The sequence below is a fragment of the Nerophis lumbriciformis genome, linkage group LG21 (genome assembly GCF_033978685.3).
Source record: "Nerophis lumbriciformis linkage group LG21, RoL_Nlum_v2.1, whole genome shotgun sequence".
In the NCBI taxonomy this organism is placed as follows: Eukaryota; Metazoa; Chordata; class Actinopteri; order Syngnathiformes; family Syngnathidae; genus Nerophis; species Nerophis lumbriciformis.
Genome location: NC_084568.2, coordinates 23,064,757 through 23,078,782, shown reverse-complemented (window position 1 = coordinate 23,078,782; position 14,026 = coordinate 23,064,757). Strand labels below are relative to the sequence as shown.

Here is a 14,026-nt window from a genome sequence, read left to right as displayed (position 1 = left end):
TTAACATGGAGGATTACATATCTAAAATAAAACAGTTTTCTAAACTGGACTTTCAATCGAAGCAGGAGGTAATACTTAAAGGAAGATCTCCATCGAGACAGAGAGACTTTTAAAACTGAAGAAAGATAAGGAAGACTTCTATAAACAAGTTATCGATGGTTTTGTTCAAAAGGAGCTGCGCATGGACTTCATTTATAAGTAAAGGTAAGACCATAATAACGTTTTTTTTTTTTTTTAAATGTGCTTTTTTGTGTGCTACAGTTTGTATGTGTAAAGTTAAAGTTAACTTAAAGTACCAATGATTGTCACACACACTAGGTGTGGTGAAATTTGTCCTCTGTATTCGACCCATCCCCTTGCTCACCCCCTGGGAGGTGAGGGGAGCAGTGGGCAGCAGCGGCACGGCGCCCGGGAATCATTTTTGGTGATTTAACCCCCAATTCCAACCCTTGATGCTGAGTGCCAAGCAGGGAAGAATGCTGGTATGAGCTTTTAAACATAACCCGTTAACTGCTGCCAATCAAATGGTGAATAAGATACTCTTTAGGGTTCATATGTTTGTAAATCTGACTGTGATGAAGTCAGTGCCTCACCAGCCATGAACCTCACCGCACGTCACTGATATACAGTGTAGGTTGTAGATATGGTTGACCTACCAGCCATATTTTGAAGAGGCTATCTAGCAAAAAAAAAAAAAAAGGGAACAGTAATTGAAGATTAATCTAAAATGTTTTCTCTATGGACAAAAAAGGGCCAAGAGAACAAAATCAGTGCCGATTAGAAAACATTGCATCCCTAAAAAGGCAGTTTCCCTTTTCTACTGTGTGGGTGCCAAGTGCCTCGTTTCCACTCGTGTTGGCAGTCATCCAGTGTAAGTTTTACTATCAGTGCCTGCAGTCATCTCCATTTATTGCAAATGACCAAGTAAGAACAGCGCTTAACAGTAGCTGAGGTTAAAAACCATATAAAGAAAACCAACACCCACACAAGCCTTTTTTTTATGACCTCTGAAGTATTTGGGTGATTGGGCGTGTTTGTGTAATCTTGTTTCTCCTTGGCACTTTTCTTTTATTACCACCGCAGCATTCAGCCAAGGGTCTGTGACGTTTTGTTTTTTTCTAAAAGAAACAGCGAGGATTAATTTTCAGTCGTTCTGCCACCTTTTCTCTCAAGGTGCCTTTGTAATGCGGTCCTCAGCAGACGGACAAACCGTAGGTGTTTGGGTTTTGAAAGCACCATCCACAGGGTTCGGGGGTTTTACATTTCTCAATGGACTCAAATCATTTCCCAAACAAAGTCATGCTATATTGTTCAATAGCATGCGATGTAATCCAACCTTACCAGGACTGTGATTTTCAATCAGTTTTTCGGCCAAGACCAATGTGGACTGTTAGCTAATATCAACCGAAGGTAAATAAGTCAAAGAAAGTGTCCGACTGAAGAACAGGCACTGTTAAACTTTGACGTCCTTGCCAAGCGAGGATATTATATCGGAAAGTTAATGCAGCTGCATGTTTTAGTTGGACAGCAAACCTTTGCAACCCAAGTCCTAATTCTTCATTCAATTTATGGAGAGGGAGCAGGAGCCTATTACAGGTGACTGAGGGTAGACTCTGATCTACAACAATCACCAGGCAGTCCTAGACACCAACTGGACCGAATTGTTGGGGGGAAAAAACATTTTTTTCTATAAGAAATTGAATGATTTGTATATTGATTGATTGAGACTTTTATTAGTAGGTTGCACAGTGAAGTACATATTCCGTACAATTGACCACTAAATGGTAACACCCGAATAAGTTTTTCAACTTGTTTAAGTCGGGGTCCACTTAAATTGATTCATGATACAGATATATACTATCATATATACTATCATCATATTACTGTCATCACACAAGATAATCACATTGAATTATTTACATTATTTACAATCCGGGGTGTGGAGGGGGGCGGGGGGGGGGGTTAGGTTTGGTTGTTATCATCAGTCATCAACAATTGAGAACAGAGAAATGGATATTGAAACAGTGTAGGTCTGACTTGGTAGGATATGGACAGCAAGTAGTGGGCATAGAGAGAGAGAGAGAGAGAGAGAGAGAGAGAGAGAGAGAGAGAGAGAGAGAGAGAGAGAGAGAGAGAGAGAGATCAGAAGGCATAAGAAAAGTATCTGCATTTGATTGTTTACGTTTGATTATTAACAATCCGGGGAGGGTGTTAGTTTAGGGTTGTAGCTGCCTGGAGGTGAACTTTTATTGCGGTTTTGAAGGAGGATAGAGATGCACTTTATTTTATACCTGTTGGGAGCGCATTCCACATTGATGTGGCATAGAAAGAGAATGAGTTAAGACCTTTGTTAGTTCGGAATCTGGGTTTAACGTGGTTAGTGGAGCTCCCCCTGGTGTTGTGGTTATGGCGGTCATTTACGTTAAGGAAGTAGTTTGACATGTACTTCGGTATCAAGGAGGTGTAGCGGATTTTATAGACAAGGCTCAGTGCAAGTTGTTTTACTCTGTCCTCCACCCTGAGCCAGCCCACTTTGAAGAAGTGGGTAGGAGTGAGGTGGGATCTGGGGTGGAGGTCTAGAAGTAATCTGACTAGCTTGTCCTGGGATGTTTGGAGTTTAGATTTGAGGGTTTTGGAGGTGCTAGGGTAAACAAACTCTGGTGTGGCAGAGACCCAGCAGTTGGTCTCCATGGTCAAAAGGCTCCCGGGAGGCAGATCCAGAAGTTCACAAAATAGCACCAGAGAAGTCACAAAAATGCCACCCCTTGTCACACAGTCCCAAAGGCTCCCGAACCAAAAGGCAAAAAAACCCCACATGAAAACAAGAGGAACACAAAAGGATGACACAATAGCACATCGTTCCTGCCACCAGCAGTCACTACAGCGGCGAAATCTTGGAAAGAAAAAAAGAAAAAAGAAAATAAAAGGAAATGGATAAATGGACTCTTAAGACATGCACCTGGGGATAGGTTGATTGGCAACACTAAATTGGCCCTAGTGTGTGAATGTGAGTGTGAATGTTGTCTGTCTATCTGTGTTGGCCCTGCGATGAGGTAGCGACTTGTCCAGGGTGTACCCCGCCTTCCGCCCGATTGTAGCTGAGATAGGCTCCAGCGCCCCCACGACCCCAAAGGGAATAAGCGGTAGAAAATTGATGGATGGATGGATGGATGGATAAATGGACATTTAAGGTCACTTTTAGTGACGGCTCTTGCTGGCAGTGAGTGATAAAGGAGGACGGAACCTTATACTTACAATAGTATTTCTGCTAAGTTCTGGTGTTGGCACACAACACGTCACATCGCCTTGACTTCACGATTCCAAAGCAGTTCGCTGCAGTTAGCAAATACCTTTTACCCCATGGTGGATTATTTTGAAGCAAACGCTGCCAGAACGCTGATTTGCCCAACACTCTAAAATGTACGCAGTGCATGAACAAGTTCATCGTTTTGTGTGCTTTAATGAACCCCCCCCCCCAACAAACACAAGTACACACACTTACACACATATTACACAATTTTTTTAAAGGATTTGCTAATAAGAATTCAAAGACTCCACAAACTATTGTACCGTATTTTCCGGACAATAGGGCGCACCAAATTATAAGGCGCACTGCCGATGAATGGTCTATTTTTGATCTTTTTCCATATACCGTATTTTCCGCACTATAAGGCGCACCGGATTATTAGCCGCACCTTCAATGAATGGCATATTTCATAACTTTGTCCACCAATAAGCCGCCCCGGACTATAAGCCGCGCCTACGCTGCGCTAAAGGGAATGTCAAAAAAACAGTCAGATAGGTCAGTCAAACTTTAATAATATATTAAAAACCAGCGTTCTAACAACTCTGTTCACTCCCAAAATGTACGCAAATGTGCAATCACAAACATAGTAAAATTCAAAATAGTGCAGAGCAATAGCAACATAATGTTGCTCGAACGTTAATGTCACAACACACAAAATAAACATAGCGCTCACTTTCTGAAGTTATTCTTCATTCGTAAATCCTTCGTCTTCGGTGTCCGAAGTGAAAAGTTGGGCAAATTTACGATCCACTGGCAGATGTTGGCGTCGTCTGGCGCTGCCTCCTCGTCTTAGTGAAGGTGTGTTCGCCTTCTGTCTTCCATTGTTCCCACGCAGTTAGCAGTCTAGCTTCGAATGCCCTGTTGACACCAATATCTAGCGGCTGGAGGTCTTTTGTCAATCCACCCGGAATGACGGCGAGTATTGAATTAAGCGCGTAAGCGTGTCTCTCAATGTGCTGTTATGAGCTAGCAAATATAACAACTACACTACCCAGCATGCAACGATAGTTACGAGCATGCGCGGTAGCCCTGAGAAGTTCCCACGCAGTTAGCAGTCTAGCTTCGAATGCCCTGTTGACACCAATATCTAGCGGCTGGAGGTCTTTTGTCAATCCACCCGGAATGACGGCGAGTATTGAATTAAGCGCGTAAGCGTGTCTCTCAATGTGCTGTTATGAGCTAGCAAATATAACAACTACACTACCCAGCATGCAACGATAGTTACGAGCATGCGCGGTAGCCCTGAGAAGCGTTGTATGCTGGGAGTTAGAATGTGGTTATGAGCACGCTGTGAGTAAACGTTGAGAACTCAGTTAACACGCCTCGTCTGCATTATTTATAATTAGACAGACAACACACTTAATAGGAGCCATTTTGGGGTCTTTACATAAACACACAAATGGAAATGAAACGTCACATATCCCAGCATGCACCGCGCGCTTCTTCTACGGGGAAAAAAGATGGCGGCTGTTTACCGTAGTTGCGAGACCTAAACTTTATGAAAATGAATCTTAATATTTATCCATATATAAAGCGCACCGGGTTATAAGGCGCACTGTCAGCTTTTGAGAAAATGTGTGGTTTTTAGGTGCGCCTTATAGTGCGGAAAATACGGTATACGGCTCTCCGGATTATAGGACGCATTAAAGGAGTCATATTATTATATATTTTTTCTAAATTGAAAACACTATCTTGTGGTCTACATAAAATGTAACGGTGGTTCTTTGGTCAAAATGTTGCATAGATTATGTTTTACAGATCATCTTCAAGCCGCTTTCTGACAGTCGCTTCAGGATGCGCCGTTTTGTGGGCGGTCTTATTTACGCGGCTCAACTTCAGCAGCGTCTTCTCCCCGTCATCTTTGTTGTAGCGGTGTAGCGTGCAAGGACGGGAGTGGAAGAAGTGTCAAAAGATGGAGCTAACTGTTTTAATGACATTCAGACTTTACTTCAATCAATAACGGAGCAGCATCTTCTCATCCGTGGCTCACTAGTGCAATAACGCCGAAAATGTGTCCTGTGAAAAAACGTCCGACCGGAACTCTCTAATAACTAAAGTTCCTTGGATGAATTATGTAAATTCACTACACCGGTAGTTTTTAGCGCTTCCATAGTGAGATATTAGTTAGAACTTTACGCTACTTTATATTAGAAATGGCAACAACTTATTGACTACGGCATTGGTACGGACTACAGTGGCGGATGTGCGCAAATTTTCAGGACTCATGCAGATCTCAAATACACATCAGCAGGTACCAAAAGGTAAGAAAAGTTAGTTTTCCATAATATTGTGAAACAAAACGCCAGATAATGTCTGATAATGTCTGCTAATGGTCCTTATACACACACCATAGTAATACTTGTATCTCTGACTACAGTAGTAATGGGCCGACAATCCATCAAGCGATGCGGCTTCAGAGTCATCCTAAAACATTTTGACATATTTTTGAGTGCCGTGTGTAATGTTCTTTATTTTCAATGGAACATTTAAAGTTTGTGTGGTTTACTGGCGTCATATTGCAGTCTACACGTATCTCTTATGTGTGACTGCCATCTACTGGTCACACTTATCATTACACCATGTACCAAATAAAATTGCTTTGAGGTCGGTAAGCACAACCAGAATAATTCCGTACATTAGGTGCACCGGGTTACAAGGCGCACTGTCAATTTTTGAGAAAATGAAAGGATTTTAAGTGCTCCTTATAGTCCGAAAAATATGGTATTGTAGACGGAATGGGGACCCCCTGCTTATAAATATTGTATCAAATGTTTTGGGTCGTAAAGGTACCTCCATTTTTTTCCGAACAATAAGCCGCTACTTTTTTTTTCCAATTTTTGCATCCTGCGACGTATACAAAGGTGCAGGTAATGTATGGATTTTTCTTAGCTAACGGCCATGATGATTTGTTTAGAACAAACTTACTTAATTGAATTGAAGTATTTATTTCAAACTTGCACAGTACAGCAACACATTTTTTTTTTTACATTTTGGCAGAGACATTTATGCAAGGCTAGAAAACATAGTAGTAACACCGACACTGAGACAGAAAAGTTGTGTTTTCATTTGTGCTATGGCGCCATCTTTTGGACTAATTCGCTCACTGCAGGTGCTGCGGGTTGAAAGTCTGCAGCATCTCCTTTTGTTTCGTGCCTTCAACCGGAAGTATAAGCGCTGTTCCGTCTGCTAGTCCTCTCTCGCGCTTCTACTCGTATGGTTTCTTCATTCCTCACTCCAAGCAACATGTGTAAGTTTTACAATATAAGTAAAATAGTTCATACTTACTAAATCGTCATATGTTTGACAGTGGTGTTTTCATACATACACTGAACGAAAGTATAAACACAACACTTTTGTTTTTGCTCCCATTTTTCATGAGTTGAACTCGATGATTTAAAACTTTTACTATTTACAAACCCCGTTTCCATATGAGTTGGGAAATTGTGTTAGATGTAAATATAAACGGAATACAATGATTTGCAAATCCTTTTCATCCCATATTCAATTGAATGCACTACAAAGACAAGATATTTGATGTTCAAACTCATAAACTTAATTTTCTTTTTTGCAAATAATAATTAACTTCGAATTTCACGACTACAACATGTGCCAAAGTAGTAGGGAAAGGGCATGTTCACCACTGTGTTACATGGCCTTTCCTTTTAACAACACTCAGTAAACGTTTGGGAACTGAGGAGACACATTTTTTAAGCTTCTCAGGTGGAATTCTTTCCCATTCTTGCTTGATGTACAGCTTAAGTTGTTCAACAGTCCGGGGGTCTCCGTTGTGCTATTTTAGGCTTCATAATGCGCCACACATTTTCAATGGGAGACAGGTCTGGACTACAGGCAGGCCAGTCTAGTACCCGCACTCTTTTACTATGAAGCCACGTTGATGTAGCACGTGGCTTGGCATTGTCTTGCTGAAATAAGCAGGGGCGTCCATGGTAACGTTGCTTGGATGGCAACATATGTTGCTCCAAAACCTGTATGTACCTTTCAGCATTAGTGGCGCCTTCACAGATGTGTAAGTTAACCATGTCTTGGGCACTAATACACCCCCATACCATCACAGGTGCTGGCTTTTCAACTTTGTGCCTATAACAATCCGGATGGTTCTTTTCCTCTTTGGTCCGGAAGACACGATGTCCACAGTTTCCAAAAACAATTTGAAATGTGGACTCGTCAGACCACAGAACACTTTTCCACTTTGTATCAGTCCATCTTAGATGAGCTCAGACCCAGCGAAGCCGACGGAGTTTCTGGGTGTTGTTGATAAACGGTTTTCGCCTTGCATAGGAGAGTTTTAACTTGCACTTACAGATGTAGCGACCAACTGCAGTTACTGACAGTGGGTTTCTGAAGTGTTTCATGTGGTGATATCCTTTACACACTGATGTCGCTTGTTGATGCAGTACAGCCTGAGGGATCGAAGGTCATGGGCTCAGCTGCTTACGTGTAGTGGTTTCTCCAGATTATCTGAACCCTTTGATGATATTACGGACCGTAGATGGTGAAATCCCTAAATTCCTTGCAATAGCTGGTTGAGAAAGGTTTTTCTTAAACTGTTCAACAATTTGCTCACGCATTTGTTGACAAAGTGGTGACCCTCGCCCCATCCTTGTTTGTCAATGACTGAGCATTTCATGGATCCTACTTTTATACCCAATCATGGCACCCACTTATTCCCAATTTGCCTGTTCACCTGTGGGATGTTCTAAATAAGTGTTTGATGAGCATTCCTCAACTTTATCAGTATTTATTGCCACCTTTCCCAACTTCTTTGTCACGTGTTGCTAGCATCAAATTCTAAAGTTAATGATTATTTGCAAAAAAAAAATGTTTATCAGTTTGAACATCAAATATGTTGTCTTTGTAGCATATTCAACTGGATATGGGTTGAAAATGATTTTCAAATCATTGTATTCCATTTATATTTACATCTAACACAATTTCCCAACTCATATGGAAACAGGGTTTGTACACAAAATACCTTCTCCTCTCAAATATTATTCACAAGTCTGTCTAAATCTGTGTTAGTGAGCATTTCTTCTTTGCCAAGATAATCCATCCCACCTCACAGGTGTGGCATATCAAGATGCTGATTAAACAGCATGATCATTGCACAGGTGTGCCTTAGGCTGCCCACAATCACTGTGCACAAAATACTTTGTTTGTTTGTTTGAGATGGTCATTACTGTCCATGCGTTGGAAAAGTGTATTACAATTGGCAAAGTGATATATTTTGGCGGCCCTTTAGGGGGCGCTCGCGGGCCAACAATGGTTAAGAAACACTGGATTATATTACAGGCTATGTTATTGTGTCCAATATAATTAGTGTTGCATATTTTGTTAGGGCGGGGGTCAGCAACATGCGGCTCTAGAGCCGCATGTGGCTCTTTAGCGCCGCCCTAGTGGCTACCTGGACCTCTTTCAGAGATGTGTGAAAATGGAAAAAAATGAAGAATTTTTTTTTTTGTTTGTTTTAATATATTTTCTGTAGGAGGACAAACATGACACAAACCTTCCTCATTGTTAGAAATCCCACTGTCTATATTAAACATGCTTCACTGATGAGAGTTTTTGGCAAGCACTGTATTTTCCTACTAATTTGAGCGATCCTTGAACTCATCGCAGTTTGTTTACATGTGCAACTTTCTCCGAAGCTGACGCAGAAAGACGTGTGTTACGCCGCTCCTTCTTTGTCTCATTTTGTACATCAAACGTTTTATGCAGTGCGTGAATGCACAAAGGTGAGCTTTGTTGATGTTATTGACTTGTTGGAGTGCTAATCCGGCATATATTGTCACTGCATGACTGCAAGCTAATCGATGCTAACATGCTATTTAGGCTAGCTGTATGTACATATTGCATCATTATGCCTCGTTTGTGGGTATATTTGAGCTCATTTAATTTCCTTTACCTATGTCCTCTGTGTATTTAATTCATATGTGCATGTTTCATGACACATTATCTGTATATAATATTGGCTGCAATTCTGATTGTTGTTTGTGTGCCACGTTGTTCCAGACCACAGCAAACGTTACCCAGCTTGCAATGATTGCACAGTACTGAATCTGCACTTTGAAAGGTTTTTAATGATTTGCTTTTAATGTCTGACTCTGGCAGCTCTGCCATTTTAGTGCTTTTAGATCTTACAGCTGCCTTTGACACAGTCGACCACACAATTCTTTTAGACCGCCTGAGAGACTGTATGGGTGTCAGGGGGACTGCATTAGAGTGGTTCAGATCCTACCTGTCAGAGAGGTCCTTCTCTGTCAGGCTATGGGACGCCACCTCTTCTTCTGCTCCGCTTTACTGTGGTGTCCCCCAGGGATCTATTCTAGGCCCCATCCTGTTCGCTCTATATCTCCTCCCGATCAGAGAGATTTTTAAGAGGCATGGAGTGTCTTATCACTTTTATGCAGACGACTGCCAAATTTATATGCCGATTTCGAAAGGTCCAGACATAATTTTTAGGCGCAGTCAGGGCGTTGAGGGTATCTGGTTTGGTGGCTGCAGGATTAGGTCTCTGCTATTTGCAGATGATGTGGTCCTGATGGCTTCCTCTGGCGAAGATCTTCAGCTCTCACTGGATCGGTTCGCAGCCGAGTGTGAAGCGACTGGGATGAGAATCAGCACCTCCAAGTCCGAGTCCATGGTTCTCGTCCGGAAAAGGGTGGAGTGGCGTCTCCGGGTTGGGAAGGAGACCCTGCCGCAAGTGGAGGAGTTCAAGTACCTCGGAGTCTTGTTCACGAGTGAGGGAAGAGTGGATCGTGAGGTCGACAGGCGGATCGGTGCGGCGTCTTCAGTAATGCGGACGCTGTATCGATCCGTTGTGGTGAAGAAGGAGCTGAGCCGGAAGGCAAAGCTCTCGATTTACCGGTCGATCTACGTTTCCATCCTCACCTATCCATCCTTTCGGTCATGACCCAAAGCTCATGACCGAAAGGACAAGATCACGGGTACAAGCGGCCAAAATGAGTTTCCTCCGCCGGGTGGCGGGGCTCTCCCTTAGAGATAATGTGAGAAGCTCTGTCATCCGGAGGGAGCTCAAAGTAAAGCCGCTGCTCCTCCACATCGAGAGGAGCCAGATGAGGTGGTTTGGGCATCTGGTCAGGATGCTACCCGAACGCCTCCCTAGGAAGGTGTTTCGGGCACGTCCGACCGGTAGGAGGCCACGGGGAAGACCCAGGACACACGCTGGAAAGACTATCTCTCCCGGCTGGCCTGGGAACGCTTCGGGATCCCCCGGGAGGAGCTGGGGAGAGGGAAGTCTGGGCTTCCCTGCTTAAGCTGCTGCCCCCGCGACCCGACCTCGGATAAGCGGAAGAAGATGGATGGATGGATTTCAAAAGGTCACGGCCCCCTGACACCCATTCTCAACTGTCTATACGATGTCAAGGCTTGGTTAGCCCAGAATTGTTTTAATAATGAATGAGGGAAAAATGGAAATTTTAGTTTTTTGTCCAGCCCTCACTGACTAGGGGCCATTGCAAAATGATGTGCGTCCCAAAGTCACCAGCCTTGGCGTCACTATAGACAGCGATTTTAAACTTGACAGACAAGTCAATGGCGTTTTAAAATCGTGTTTTTATCATCTTCGTCTTTTAGCAAAGGTAAAACCGTTTTTATCTTTTAACCTTTTTGAACAAGTCGTGCATGCTTTTATTTCAAGTCGCCTGCAATGCACTTTATGCTGGCATTAGCCAAAAAGCTCTCTCACGGTTGCAGTTAGTCCAGAACGCGGCAGCACGACTTTTAACAGGGGCCAGGAAACGCCGAGCATATAACCCCAATTCTTCAGAGTTTGCACTGGCTCCCTGTTCATCTTTGAATTGATTTTAAAACCTTGCTGTTTGTTTTTAAAGCTTTACATCAGGGGTGCTCACACTTTTTGTGCAGGCGAGCTACTTTTCAATTGATCAAGTCGTGGGGATCTACCTCATTCATATATATAATTTATATTTACTTATTTATGAAATATATGTTTTTGTTAACAAGTTAAAGGTGTTTAAAGATAATGTAAGCATGTTTAACACATATAGTTAATATTGTTAACAAGTTAAAGGTGTTTAATGATAATACAAGCATGTTTAACACATATAGTTAATATTGTTAATAAGTTAAAGGTGTTTAAAGATAATGCAAGCATGTTTAACACATATAGTTAATATTGTTAACAAGTTAAAGGTGTTTAAAGATAATAAAAGCATGTTTAACACATATAGATTCCTTTCTTTCATGAAGACAAGAATATAAGTTGGTATATTACCTGATTCTGATGACTTTTGCATTGATTGGAATCAGACAGTGGTGCTGATAAGGTCCGCATTTTCGAATGGAGGAGAAAAAAAGTCCTCTTCTGTCCAATACCACATGAAAGTGGTTGGTTTTTGGCATCTTATTTGTCCAGCTTCCGTACTACTTTGTATACACTTTACAAGAAATACATTGTCGGCAAACTCCGTAGCTCGCTAGCTTGTGCACGCCAGCTTTCAGAGACTCTTATTTTGTTAGCGCAACTGTGCAACTGTGCAGTCGGTCTTTGGAGTTTTGACGACAGGTACGGCGCCAGAGTCTGTTGAAATAAAGTGTTTCTCGCCTTCCAGTCGTAATTTTAATGACCTGGCAGAAGCCAGCGTCATCTCAGAAGACCCTCGGGTGCCGTGAATGTCAATCAAGTGACGAAAGTGATGTCATAGTGAAGATTTATGATCGCTCATTTTTAGGACTATTTTTTTAATGCCTGGCTGGTGATCGACTGACACACCCTCCGAGATCGACCGGTAGCTCGCGATCGACGTAATGAGCACCCCTGCTTTACATGGACTGGCACCTCAGTGTATCTCAAACCTCATCCAAATGTACAAACCTGCGCGCGCTCTGAGGTCCGAGAGCCAGCTCCAGCTCGTGGTGCCCAAGACCAGACTTAAAACCAGGGGAGACAGGGCCTTCTCTGTGGTCGGCCCTAAGCTCTGGAACACTCTGCCCCTCCATGTTCGAACTGCTCCCACAGTGGAGTATTTTCAGTCTCGTCTTAAGACCCACTTTTATTCTTTGGCTTTTAACACTACGTGAGTTGTGTGGTCCTCTGTTGTCCTCTGTGTTTTTAAAATGTTGATTTCTATTTACTGTTTTAATTGGTTTTACCCTTTAAAATAATTGTTAGTCATATTTATTTTATATTGTTTTGTTTTATATGTGTGGTGGAGCTAAGGATAATATTTGAATATTGTTTTTAGTATTGTTGTGCAGCACTTTGGAAACATTTTGTTGTTTAAATGTGCTATATAAATAAAGTGGATTGGATTGGATTGAAAGATTGTAACAAATCCATTAGAAGAAGACAGCCTGTCGTTTCCTTTAATTTGGACGCACACATCTATACCCTTGGCCATTCTGAGCTTGTAATTTCCAGGAGTTATCTCATCCTGTGACAAGCCTCCATTTTACAAATTATTTCCAATGTTGCAAAAATGGGTAGAATAAAAATTAAAATATGTTTTTGTCAACGAAGATTGGCGTCAGCCTTTGATAGTAGGCTAATATAGACACTTACATCATGTGTTGCCTGGGGAATGATGCGCTTTGCAGACCTCTCTTTGCACCTACAGTATTTCTATGACAGACTTCACTCAAACGTTAATACGTCTCCTGTTATCTTTGCTTCATTCAGATTGAGAATTACATCAAAGAAAGCATGAAAACAGAGATGGTTCAACTGCAACAGAGCGCTGTCCACAACCACACGGCAGCCATGTTGGAAATGGGCACCAACCTTCTCTCTCAAACTGCGGAACAGACACGGAAGCTGACTGACGTCGAGACCCAAGTAAGGTTTTAGGAAATGAGATGCATGCAAAAACGTGCAGCCCATGCATCATTTTTGCCAAGACGTAACATTTGCGTTTATGTCTGCGGCAGGTTTTGAATCAGACATCAAGGCTTGAGATTCAGCTTCTGGAAAATTCTCTGTCCACTAACAAGTTGGAGAAGGAGTTAATGGTGCAGACCAATGAGATCAGCAAGCTCCATGACAAGAACAGGTAAACAACCGCTAAAACAAACAAATCCACACGGGCCATTTACCAGCAGCAATTTCATACCGAAAATTGGTGAAACAAATACGATAAAAAAAAAAAAAGAAAAGACAAGAGAATTAACTGTCGGTTTTCGTGACCAAAATAATCACGACGAGGCATTTTTAGGAATAAAGTCATGTCTCAGAGTCATGTTCATAAAAGGAATTTCTCTTTGGGGATTACTCAAAACCAACAACATCACTGCAACCATTTTGTTAAATAATAATAATGACATAAAAAAAAAAATATATCAACATTTAACTTTAAGATACTCTCGAGGATTATTAATATGGAATGCTGAAGGCCAGCACAAAAAACATTCCCAATGGCAAAGGATGTCTTTAATGTACTGGAATGATTTGTGACCATCATGTCTCAGGAACGGGGTTGAATAACAGAACATCTCATGCATGCAGAGCAGTGTTTGATGATTCATTTGGAGATGTTGGAAACATGAATATTACAGTGTGTTCTGTAACATTTAATAGGGTGACCTACCCACTCTGTTCACTACTGCTATAATAAACTCAAGTTGAACAATAGTGCATCATCAGCTTATGGCAGTGGTTCTCAAATGGGGGTACGCGTACCCCTGGGGGTAATTGAAGGTATGCCAAGGGGTACGTGAGATTTT

General features: G+C 42.0%; 1 protein-coding gene across 3 annotated transcripts in view; it reads left to right on the top strand.

Annotated features, from left to right (window-relative positions):
- The window catches only part of angpt1 (angiopoietin 1), a 251,885-nt gene that overhangs the window by 106,851 nt on the left and 131,008 nt on the right, over positions 1 to 14,026 (top strand). The window contains exons 1-3 of one of the 3 annotated variants that reach the window (XM_061982608.1): positions 8,928 to 9,060; positions 12,987 to 13,142; positions 13,235 to 13,356. In XM_061982608.1, coding sequence (XP_061838592.1) covers positions 13,011 to 13,142; positions 13,235 to 13,356 — 254 coding nt within the window. In that variant the 5' untranslated portion in view covers positions 8,928 to 9,060; positions 12,987 to 13,010. Of the gene's footprint in view, positions 1 to 8,927; positions 9,061 to 9,280; positions 9,399 to 12,986; positions 13,143 to 13,234; positions 13,357 to 14,026 lie in introns of those variants that run through there. The other 2 variants (XM_061982609.1, XM_061982606.1) reach the window with 2 other exon arrangements.